Source organism: Protomyctophum bolini (assembly GCF_963924005.1).
Source record: "Protomyctophum bolini genome assembly, chromosome: 11".
In the NCBI taxonomy this organism is placed as follows: Eukaryota; Metazoa; Chordata; class Actinopteri; order Myctophiformes; family Myctophidae; genus Protomyctophum; species Protomyctophum bolini.
The window spans coordinates 32053358-32066479 of record NC_137872.1 but is presented as its reverse complement, the minus strand read 5'-3'; the positions used below and the strand labels follow the sequence as shown (position 1 = coordinate 32066479).

The window sequence follows — 13122 nt, the reverse complement described above, 5'->3', positions numbered from 1 at the left end:
AAGCATTTATTTCATATTTACATGTCTTCTGTGGACTCTAACATTACACCTAGCTACATGTTTAAGCATTTATTTCATATTTACATGTCAATTTCAGCTCTGACACTTATTTCAAACATGCTCTAGTGAAGAGTCTGCCTGTGCTAATAACTAATTTTGGATTAAACTAAAATATTATTTTTTCTCCTCTGGTGAAAAGCTGGAGGCTACTCGATGGCAGGCTCTCAGTGAAATCTGGTCACAAATCTGTATCAATTATATCTAAGTGCAAATAATGAAGCTAAACATCTATCAACTCAATAACTGGACAAAAACAGCTGATCTTGTGTTGTTACCTTTGGCAAAATGTTTCTTATCAAAAAGCATATTATCTGGGGGTAATTAATTAGTAATGTGTGATGTAAACATGTAACGTTATAAATTAACCTGAATGTTTTAAACATAAATGTTCTTCTCATTTCAGATGTCCGTCTGCAGGTTGATTTGAACGATTATAAGGTCAGTTTGAAGGTCAGTTTGGACAGTCTTGGTGGAGTGAAAAACCACATGACGGAAGAGTCTGGAAACTCCCTCACCAGCACCTACTCAGAGCTCTACATCTCAGCGGGACAGAGTGAAGGGGTTAATAGCCAACATGAGGTGATACAGCTTGAGAGAACTTCCAACATGAAGACCTTCCATGACGATGCAATCAACTGCTGTAAAGTCTTTAAGATCATCCTCCCTGGCAGAGAGAAACCCAGCCAAACAGTTCTGACCAATGGCATCGCTGGCATCGGAAAAACATTCTCTGCACGCAAGTTTGCTCTGGACTGGGCAAGCGGTTTGGAGAATCAAGATATAGATCTCCTGGTTCCCTTTTCATTCCGGGAGCTGAACTTGGTCAGAGATAAGCGGTACAGTCTTCTCAACCTGATCCATGATTTCCACCCAACGTTAAAGAAGGTCACAGCAGAGCAGCTCGCTGCCTGGAAAGTTTGCTTCATCTTCGATGGCCTCGATGAAAGCAGGTCTCCGTTGCACTTCGACAAAAATGAAATCATCTCTGATGTCACAGTGACATCATCCGTAGATGCTCTGTTGACGAACCTCATCAAGAGGAATCTGCTCCCCTCTGCCCTCCTCTGGATAACCACCAGACCCGCAGCAGCCAATCGGATCCCTCCTGCATGTGTTGACATGGTGACAGAAGTGCGAGGGTTCACAGACCCCCAGAAGGAGAAGTACTTCAGGAAGAGATTCAGTGAAGAGAATCTGGCCGACAGAGTCCTCTCACACTTGAAGACATGGAGGAGCCTCCACATCATGTGTTACATCCCACTCTTCTGTTGGATCATTGCTACCGTTTTGCTGGACATGTTGAGGACACACACCACGATAGGACAGCTGCCCAAGACCCTGACTGAGATGTGCTGCCACTTCCTGTTGGTTCAGACAAACACGAAGAAACAGAAGTATGACGAGACTCATGATGTGAACAAGAAAGACAAAGAAAAGGGGACTCAACAGCAGCTCAGTAAGACTGACAGGGATGTTCTTCTGAAGCTGGGCAAGCTGGCGTTTCAACACCTGAAGAAAAGTAGCATCGTGTTCGACCAAGAAGACCTGGAAGAGTGTGGTCTTGATGTGAAAGATGCCGCGCTGTACTCAGGAGTGTGCACACAGATCTTCAAAACAGAGAGTGTGCTGTTCCAGAAAACGGTCTACAGCTTTGTTCATCTGAGCATCCAGGAGTTTCTGGCTGCAGTCTACCTGTTCCACTGTTTCACACAGGAGAACATGGAGGTCCTGAACACATTCCTGGGAGATAAATACAACAGTAACAGCTCCCTCTCAGACTTCCTGGAAGCTGCTATCAAAAAATCCCTGGAGAGTAAAAATGGCCACCTGGACCTCTTAGTCCGCTTCCTTCATGGCCTCTCACTGCAGTCCAACCAAAGACTGTTAGGAGACCTGCTGGGTCACATAGAGAACAGTCCCGAGGAGATCCAGAAAGCCATCCAGAACCTGAAGAAGATGTTAACTGATCGTGATGCCTCTCCTGACAGATGTATCAACATCTTCCACTGTCTGATGGAGATGAACGACCACTCATTACATCAGGAGATCCAACAGTTCCTGAAGTCAGAGAACAGAACAGAGAAACTGTCTGAGACCCAGTGTTCAGCTCTGGCCGTCATGCTGCAGATGTCAGAGGAGGTTCTGGAAGAGTTGGACATGGACAAATACAACACATCAATGGCGGGGCTACAGAGACTGGTCCCAGCTGTGAGGAACTGCAGAAAGGCTCGGTTAGTAGTCAACACATTGACTTGACTGCCATGTTACGTCGCATCGAATCCATGGCTTGACTGCCAAGCACGCAGTATTGTGTCCTATGGTCTTTTCAGTGGATTAGTATAGATGGCGCTCTTCATCAACATACTGTATGAATGATGGTAGGTTGCTAGGCAACAGATAAAACCAGAAATGAACCAGAAGTGAAAGTCTGCCTCCCGTCCACCTCAATTTAAACACAAATGTGCTTTGGATAAAAGTGATACATAAATGCACCATTTACAATGACGCAGCATTTTATACAGCCGATTCCATGTTTTCCCGATCTCAACCCTGTCTGCATGCACAGGACTGCTTCAATGTCAACCCTGTCTGCATGCACAGGACTGCTTCAATGTCAACTCTGTCTGCATGCACAGGACTGCTTCAATGTCAACCCTGTCTGCATGCACAGCACTGCTTCAATGTCAACCCTGTCTGCATGCACAGGACTGCTTCAATGTCTTCACAATAAAAGCATGCAGCTTTCACAAGTTGGCCCATAATTAAGACAAGGAAAAGGATTAAGAATTCTGTGGCATTCCACAGCAATCTTTTCCAAAATGTAAAACAAATATATAATATGGAATTAATTTGGTTAATGGTAATGGAGAAATTGTAAAAGTTGTAACTTTATTAATCCCAAAGTTATTCCCAATAGGAATAAAGTCTGTGGTTCTATGGCTATGGGCTGCGGCAATCATTTAGAAGAAAAAAAAGGAAAATAACTAATAGTTCATTTTTTGGAAATGGGGGGGGGGGCGGGGGACATGGCCAAAGCATCCCTGGGGGTCCCCAGCCAAAAAGGTTGAGAACCCCTGGTCTATTCCACAATACTGTTTATGTCTGGATAACTAGATAGGAGATGTTTTAGAACTTTTAGTTAACTTCCATGACAGTTTGACATTTGTTTTAATAATCTTTTATTTAATCTGCATTTACAGACTTTCTCGTGACTGTCTCAGTGTGACAAATGTTGAAGCTGTGTCTTCAGCTCTCAGCTCTAATCCTTCCCATTTGAGAGAACTGGACCTCAGTTCAAACGACCTGCCGGTCGTAGGGCTAGTGGAGCTCTGTGCTTCACTGAAGAGCCCACACTGTAGACTGGAAGTTCTAAAGTAAGATACATTTACCACTTTTATTATGATCACTTCTGTTTTATTATGTACTGTATTATGTGAATATAATATGAATGCTGTGGTCAGAATGTATTAACCCATTTTGGGCGGGAACTCTTTTTGGTGTTACCATTATGTTATGCTTTAGCTATTGAAAAATAGCAGATCTACAAGCTCGTAGCACGCCACCGAGTGTCGCGCTACGAGCTTGTAGGTCTGCTATTTTTGAAAAATCGAAGATTGACTGACATAGAAACATAGCTTTTTCAGAAAGCTGTCGGGATGTAGAAGACATTTTTAGAATCTGATCTCAGGACAAAATAAGCTTGATGGTGAGACATGGTAGGCGAATAGGAGAAAAAAGTTAACTAATAGCTATCACAATGAAACTTCTCCAGTTAATTAATTATATTAAGACTAAGATTTTTTGTATTACTGAAATGATATGTCTAAATATGCAAATTATGCATTATATGCGCTAATTAGCATACATTCCGGGACGATAAATCTGAAGATCGTTCAAGGAGGTATTTGTCCATATACATGATCACCTCGGTCGGCCAGCTAAAGACATCTCCCTCCACAGAAGCGCAGTGATGCCTGATTTATTCTTCGTCGTACAACGTGTTCCATGCTGAAAATGGCTGATCTACAAGCTCACAACGTGTTGCGTCCGTGACGTGTTGTGAGCGTCTAGATCAGCTATTTTCAGCACGCGGAGATATGCAGGCTGTGAGAACTGAACTGAGAACTGAGAGCCTTCACAATAAAAGCATGCAGCTTTCACAAGTTGGCCCATAATTAAGACAAGGAAAAGTATTAAGAATTCTGTGGCATTCCACATTGCAAAAGAGCTATTTTTTTCAAAATGTAAAAAAAATATATAATAAGGAATTAATTTGGTTAATGTTAATGGTGAAATTGTAAAAGTTGTAACTTTATTAATCCCAAAGTTATTCCCGAACCCTACAAACCCTCCCGCGCACTCAGATCAGCCAACGCAGGGAAGCTGGAAGTACCCTCACTAAAAACGCCGGGACAACAACGCTCCACACGTCCCAAACTCTTCTCCCTTCTGGCTCCAAAACTGTGGAATGCACTTCCCATTGCAGTCAGAACTGCAGCATCACTCCCAATCTTCCGCCGTAGTCTGAAAACCCACCTTTACAGACTCCATCATGGCCCATAGCACTTACCCCACCCCCTTAGATAGCATTTCTGTAGACTTAGATAGCATTTGATACAGACTTATAGTATGTTATGTAGACAGCACTATAATTGCATTGTATGTAGTCATAGCACGCCATAGTACATATGTATAGCATAGTAGTATTATGTATAGTTTATATGTATAGTTTCATTATATTAGTTCCACCGTTACTTTCTTAGCTTACGCATGTTTCATGATAAATGTTTTTATGTGATGTATTCCCATGCTTTTTTGTTCTTGCTTAATGTAAATCGCTCTGGATTAAGAGCGTCTGCTAAATGCCTAAATTGTAAATTGTAGAAATAAAGTATGCGGTTCTATGGCTATGGGCTGCGGCAATAATTTAGAAAAACAAAAAGCAAAAAATGGAAAAATAACTAAAATAGTTCATTTTTTGGAACCATGAACTTTAGTTCAAAATGATTAACTATGAACTGAACTAGTTAATGTTTAAATGTTTGAACTGTGAACTGAACTAGTTCATAAAAAAGATGAACTTTCCAAACACATGGCTGACTTATTCCGCCAAATTATACCATTACTTATTCCATTACTATTCCAGGGGTTCTCAACCCGTGGGTCGCGACCCCTCGGGGGTCCCCAAATTATTTTCCAAAAAATAATTTGCAATTCAGTTTCATAAATGCAGTGTTTGTATTGGCGGTGGGGGGGGGGGGGGGGGGGTCTATTGTGGTCTATTCCACAATACTGTTTATGTCTGGATAACTAGATAGAAGCTGTTTTAGTTAACTTCCATGACAGTGAACTAGGTATCATTTTGTATTGATGATCTCTTATTTAATCTGCATTTACAGACTTGTTGGCTGTAAACTCACTTTCTCAGTTGGAGCTGTGTGTTCAGCTCTCAGCCCTAATCCTTCCCATTTGAGAGAACTGGACCTCAGTGAAAACAACCTGCGGCACTCTAGTCTAGGACTAGAGGAGCTCTGTGCTTCACTGAAGAGCCCACACTGGAGACTGGAAGTTCTAAAGTAAGATACATTTACCACTTTTATTATGATCACTTCTGTTTTATTATGTACTGTATTATGTGAATATAATATGAATGCTGTGGTGAGAATGTATTAACCCATTTTGGGCGGGAACCCTTTTTGGTGTTAGCATTATGTTATGCTTTAGCTATTGAAAAATAGCAGATCTACAAGCTCGTAGCGCGCCACCGAGTGTCGCGCTACGAGCTTGTAGGTCTGCTATTTTTTTTAAATCGAAGAACGACTGACATAGAAACATAGCTTTTTCAGAAAGCTGTCGGGATGTAGAAGACATTTTTAGAATCTGATCTCAGGTCAAAATAAGCTTGATGGTGAGACATGGTAGGCGAATAGGAGAAAAAAGTTAACTAATAGCTATCACAATGAAACTTCTACAGTTGATTAATTATATTAAGACTAAGATTTTTTGTATTACTGAAATGATATGTTTGCATGATATGCAAATTAGGCATTATATGCGCTAATTTGCATACATTCCGGGACGATAAATCTGAAGATCGGATAAAGCCAGGTTAAAAAGTATGGTTTCATTTTGTTGACATATTAGAGACAAAGACAATTAGGGGATTTTCGATATCTCTAATTATCACTAATATCACAAAAAATAGTGTCAACAGGCATAAAAAAAACAAAAAAAATTGTAAAATGTGATGTAAATCAGGCTGTGAATGAGAAATCAATGAACCCTTCTGTAAGTTCCTGCAGAATATAGTTATGAATAAGACTGGAAAGTTGTGTTTATGTGACTGTGCAGGTGTATGTGAGTGCAACTGAAGTGGAGATTCTTTGTCCCAGGTATGAGGAAAACTCATTTTGAGAAAAACGGCCTTTAAAGATTTGTATTGTAAAATTCCAAAACGTTTTATTTGAGACAAAATATCTCATCCAAACCTTGGCATCAACGTATTATGCCATATATCATTAGAAAGGTCTGGACCTCGAGCTGACTGTGGTTGGATCCAAATATGGTCTCTTCCTTCGTACCAACAACCAATCATGAAAATAGATAGGGTGGATTTTCACCCAGCAAAACGAGCTGTCATTGGCTATTGGCTAAAATAAACTACTAAAATAAACATCTAAATCTGTAGTTTGAACGTTTATTTTGCTTTAGTTTGAAAGAAAACATGTTTAGGAAGCAAAATAGCACAAAATTGAAAAATCATGATTTCACTTGCCATGTCTCGCCTTAAATGCTTGTTCCAACCCGTCACTTATGTTCTTAGTTGGCCGCTAAAAAAAATAACATCTGAGAGGTTATGATCTTCTTTTTCATAATATTGGGGGAAATCAAACTAACATTCAGTCTTCATAGTCTTTGATATATAAATTGTTATCTTCCTGTTATTCTGTGCTGTCATGGTGTTGTCTATTCCACACTCTAAATACTAGATAACTAGATTTGTTCCAGTTAACTTCCATGACAGTGTACTATAGGTATCATTCATTTTGTATTGATAATCTCTTATTTAATCTGCATTTACAGACTTGCTGGCTGTGGGCTCAGTAAGACAGGTGTTGAAGCTGTGTCTTCAGTTCTCAGCTCTAATCCTTCCCATTTGAGAGAACTGGACCTCAGTAAAAACGACCTGCAGGACTCAGGACTAGTGGAGCTGCTCTGTGCTTCACTGAAGAGCCCACACTGTGGACTGGAAGTTCTAAAGTAAGATACATTTACCACTTTTATTTTGATCACTTCTGTTTTATTATGTACTGTATTATGTGAATATAATATGAATGCTGAATGTATTCATAAGCTTGATGGTGAGACATGGTAGGTGAATAGGGGAAAAAAGTTAACTAATAGCTATCAGAATGAAACTTCTCCAGTTGATTAATTATATTAAGACTAACATTTTTTGTATTACAAGTTTTCTGAAATGATATGTTTATATGCGAATTAGGCATTATATGTGCTAATTTGCATACATTCCGGGACGATAAATCTGAAGATCAGATAAAGCCAGGTTCAAAAGTATGGTTTAATTTTGTTGACATATTAGAGACAAAGACAATTATCACTGTTTTATTATGTACTGTATTATGTTAATATAATATGAATGCTGTGGTGAGAATGTATTAATAAGCTTGATATCATGGTAACCCAAGCCTATGTGTCTGAGTAGACGTTAAAATTCATCATATCGGCTACTTCATCATATAACAACGTTATATATAACGCGTTGAGGAGTTTGTAGATCTGCTATTTTTGTCTTGCGACCCGTTGTAGCTACGACACAGTTATCAAGCTTCTTAATAATATTATATTAACACTTTAAGGGCTTTAGAATATTATAATCAGACCACCTAGGCTGACGGGATTGATCATTTACCTTTGGAGGCAACGGCCTCGTCACCAGGTCCATGACAAATCCGCTCTTTTATAATTATTAAAAAACGGCGAATTAAACATGTATTAATGAATTCATTCATTTATTTATGTATGTTTTAATCTGGTGTTTCAGACTGGCTAACTGCTTCTTGTCAGAGACATGCTGTGAAGCTCTGGCCTCAGCTGTAAGCTCTAACCCCTCCCTAAGAGAGTTGGACCTGAGCCTCAACGTGGTGAATGATTCAGTTCTGGAGAACTGCAAGTGAGTAGACTTGGGCTGTGTCCATGTTGAACAGTGCAGTGTTTCCCTTAACAGTGTATCTCTGACACAAAGGGCCCTATCTTGCGTCAGGGGCACTTTCTCCGTAATTTGGGGATTTAGCATTGTGTAAGAGGCGTTCCACCATTAAATTAGATATCTTATGCCACAGTCTAAATCCTTAAAACACCTCCGCTACCCGTTACATTATGCATAGGTGTGGTTTGGGCGTTACGCAACTTAAACCAATCAGTGTGCCAGGTACCATAATCCATTATACCTGGAGTGAACCTTATGGAAGAGCAACGCGTGCTGCCTTGGAATACATTTAAATTAGATACAGAGGGTTGTTTTGTGTGTTCACATTACGGGTGGTTTGAAGAGACGATTTCCGTTGTCCTGTGTGCATGAGATAGCAAATATAGGGAAAGCGCATCAACACGCGTACAGACACACCTCCAGCCGCAAACATGTATAGTGGGTTGTGTGGCCGCAAGATAACGTTTACGCATAGTGGAAGCTCCTAAATGAGTAATTCACGTAAAGTGTTTAATGCTTGCGGGTAAGGCATGGGATACGATACAGCCCAAAGTCACAAATCATGAGAAGAACAACAACACAATGCAGTGCCTCAAAGAAACTCTAGGATAGCAGACGTAAACAATGAACATCTGTCTAAACGACAATATATGTGCATCACGAAGGTATAAAAGGACAGTGGAGTGCTATAGGGGTTAAGGTGGAGTCTGAGGAGGTGATGAGATCCAAACTGGGCAGCAGTGACTATGTCTGGATGAGCTGCAGGGCCAAGATAATGACATGAGAAACACTAGTGTCAGCTAGTGGAGACGTTGTGTTAGACAGTCAGACATTGATGCATTGTTGTTCTACTTCCTACAGAGTGAAACACTGTAGTGTCAGCTAGTGGAGACGTTGTGTTAGACAGTTAGACATTGATGCATTGTTGTTCTACTTCCTACAGAGTGAAACACTGTAGTGTCAGCTAGTGGAGACGTTGTGTTAGACAGTTAGACATTGATGCATTGTTGTTCTACTTCCTACAGAGTGAAACACTGTAGTGTCAGCTAGTGGAGACGTGTTAGACAGTTAGACATTGATGCATTGTTGTTCTACTTCCTACAGAGTCAAACATGGAGGAGAAGATGGGTTTAATTCTACACTCATTTCAAAACGTGAGTATCTGTGTCTACATTAACATTTTATACACTGTATACTTGGTTGATGTCCTGAAAACTCTTGTGCTCTCTACTCTCTGCTCTTGGCCTGGTCCTTAACACATCAAGATGAGGTCATGTGGTTTGACAGAAACAATGGGCCTCATTCACTAACCTGGTTGTAAACAACATGTATTTAGTATATTTTGGGGGGGGTCCTCAGTTCAAACTGGACGTATATGATTATTTTGGGGGGTCTCCAGTTCAAATATGATTATTTTGGGGGGTCTCCAGTTCAAATATGATTATTTTGGGGGTCCTCAGTTCAAATATGATTATTTTGGGGGTCCTCAGTTCAAATATGATTATTTTGGGGGGTCTCCAGTTCAAATATGATTATTTTTGGGGTCCCCAGTTCAAATAAAATCACACTGTAGAATGTCTCTGCCCAGGGGTGCAGAGACATTCTGCCCCCTGGTGGTTGGACTCTGACAGTGACGATCTTCTTTATTACATTTGCATTGTATTGAGTCTTAATTTAGTCGACTAAGACTAGACTAAGACTAAATAATGTACAAATGACTGAAATAGGACTAAATCTGTTGCCAAAATTAATACTGCAGTGAGTTTGTAGATCTGTGTGTGTGTGTGTGTGTGTGTGTGTGTGTGTGTGTGTGTGTGTGTGTGTGTGTGTGTGTGTGTGTGTGTGTGTGTGTGTGTGTGTGTGTGTGTGTGTGTGTGTGTGTGTGTGTGTGTGTGTGTGTGTGTGTGTGTACATGCGTGTGCGTGTGTGTACATGCGTGTGCGTCAGTCAGTGAATGATGTATATAATGTTTACTGTGTTGTTTTCTCATCAGATTTCCAGCGTCTCACACTGGACTCAAACACAGCACACTGTGACCTCTCTCTGTCTGAGGACAACAGGAAGGTCACACGGGGGTCACAGAGGTCAGGGGGTCAGCGTCCTCCTGATCACCCAGACAGGTTTGATAACTGGGAAGAGGTTCTGAGTTCACAGAGTGTGACTGGACGCTGTTCCTGGGAGGTAGAGTGCAGTGGAAGGGTTCGTATAGCAGTGGCTGACGGAACAATCAGCAGGAAAGGAGGTGGTACTGACTGTTTGTTTGGAGGGAATTATAAGTCCTGGAGTCTGGACTGTGATGGTGATGATGGTTACAGTTACTATGTCTTCCACAACGGACAGACGACTGACCTCCCTGTCAGACCCTCTAAAGGCTCCAACAGAGTATCAGTGTATGTGGACCGTCCCGCTGGGACTCTGTCCTTCTACACAGTGTGCTCTGACTCACTGAGACACCTGTACACCTTCCAGACCACGTCCACTGGACCTCTCTATGCTGGGTTCTTGTTATGGCTCTCCTCCTCCTCCTCCTCCTCAGCTTGTCTGTGTGAGCAGTAAGTATAATGGACACACACACATTTAATTCCAGACCACGTCCACACACACACACACACACACACACACACACACACACACACACACACACACACACACACGTAATTCCAGACCAGGTCCACTGGACCTCTCTATGCTGGGTTCTGGTTCTGGTCCTCCCTCTGCTCCTCCTCAGCGTGTCTGTGTGAGCAGTAAGTATAATGGACACACATTTAATTGTAGTCCTATTTTAGTCATTTGTACATTATTTAGTCTTAGTCTAGTCTTAGTCTTATCATTATGTCACTCAAAGTTAACATTGGAATCTATAATTGTGTGTGTGTGTGTGTGTGTGTGTGTGTGTGTGTGTGTGTGTGTGTGTGTGTGTGTGTGTGTGTGTGTGTGTGTGTGTGTGTCTAGACTCCATCATTCCAACATGGACACAGTGAGGACAGAACCCTCTAGACTCCATCATTCCAACATGGACATAGTGAGTACAGAACCCTCTAGACTCCATCATTCCAACATGGACATAGTGAGTACAGAACCCTCTAGACTCCATCATTCCAACATGGACATAGTGAAGACAGAACCCTCTAGACTCCATCATTCCAACATGGACATAGTGAGTACAGAACCCTCTAGACTCCATCATTCCAACATGGACATAGTGAGTACAGAACCCTCTAGACTCCATCATTCCAACATGGACATAGTGAGTACAGAACCCTCTAGACTCCATCATTCCAACATGGACATAGTGAGGACAGAACCCTCTAGACTTCATCATTCCAACATGGACATAGTGAGTACAGAACCCTCTAGACTCCATCATTCCAACATGGACATAGTGAGGACAGAACCCTCTAGACTCCATCATTCCAACATGGACATAGTGAAGACAGAACCCTCTAGACTCCATCATTCCAACATGGACATAGTGAAGACAGAACCCTCTAGACTCCATCATTCCAACATGGACATAGTGAGGACAGAACCCTCTAGACTCCATCATTCCAACATGGACATAGTGAGGACAGAACCCTCTAGACTCCATCATTCCAACATAGACATAGTGAGGACAGAACCCTCTAGACTCCATCATTCCAACATGGACATAGTGAAGACAGAACCCTCTAGACTCCATCATTCCAACATGGACACAGTGAAGACAGAACCCTCTAGACTCCATCATTCCAACATGGACATAGTGAGGACAGAACCCTCTAGACTCCATCATTCCAACATGGACATAGTGAGGACAGAACCCTCTAGACTCCATCATTCCAACATGGACATAGTGAGGACAGAACCCTCTAGACTCCATCATTCCAACATGGACATAGTGAAGACAGAACCCTCTGCTCTGCACAATAATCACAGTGACTGAACATCAGGAAAGACACTGATCGTTTCCTGTCTGCTTTGTTGTGTCTTTCAGAGCCATTTTGAACCCAGTGTGCACGCAGAGCAGTCGACCAATCAGTACAGGTGAGTTATCCTAGTCAACCAATCGGTACAGGTGAGTTATCCTAGTCAACCAATCAGTACAGGTCAGTTATCCTAGTCAACCAATCACTACAGGTGAGTTATCCTAGTCAACCAATCAGTACAGGTCAGTTATCCTAAACACAGGTCAACCAGTGTTGTTTTTGGCAGCAAATTTCTATTTTAGTTTTAGTCACATTTTAGTCACCTGGAATGTCTTAGTGTTAGTCTAGTTTTAGTCGACTAAATGTCATAAGATTTTAGTGGACTAAAGTGTATTTTGAACTTGTGAAATGGGACATTCTGCAATACGAGTACTTTTACTTTTAGTACTTTAAGTACATTTTTATGCCAATACTTTTGTACTTTCACTCGAGTACATTTTGAATACAGGACTTCTACTTGTAACGGAGTACGTCTACGTTGCAGTATTTATACTTTCACTTAGTACTTTTTTTTTCACCACCGGTCACAGGTTCAAGTTCGCCAGGTCCGGGCTGTTCCAGTGCAGCGAGACAGCGTTGGTGTTTGAAACGACAGGCGAAGGAGAGGTCCTCTACAGGACTGTTCAGTGGGAGGAGAGATGGTTCCAGCCAACAGGAAGGACTCCTGCAGGTCCTCTGTTTGACATCCAGTGTCCTCAGAAGTCTGTCTGCCAGCTACACCTGCCACACTGTGACATCACACCAGGTGAGTCAGCTACACCTGCCACACTGTGACATCACACCAGGTGAGTCAGCTACACCTGCCACACTGTGACATCACACCAGGTGAGTCAGCTACACCTGCCACACTGTGACATCACACCAGGTGAG

At 41.7% G+C, this 13122-nt stretch overlaps 1 protein-coding gene across 1 annotated transcript; it reads left to right on the top strand.

Annotated features, from left to right (window-relative positions):
- Positions 1-546: 546 nt before the first annotated feature.
- On the top strand, positions 547-10843 carry LOC308323410 (protein NLRC3-like; the record flags this gene model as incomplete). Its single annotated transcript, XM_080775138.1, has 5 exons — positions 547-2291; positions 3261-3377; positions 8123-8251; positions 9392-9441; positions 10281-10843. 5 exons carry the CDS (start codon positions 547-549, stop codon positions 10841-10843), a joined length of 2604 nt encoding a protein of 867 aa, XP_080631264.1.
- Between the last annotated feature and the right edge of the window lie 2279 nt (positions 10844-13122).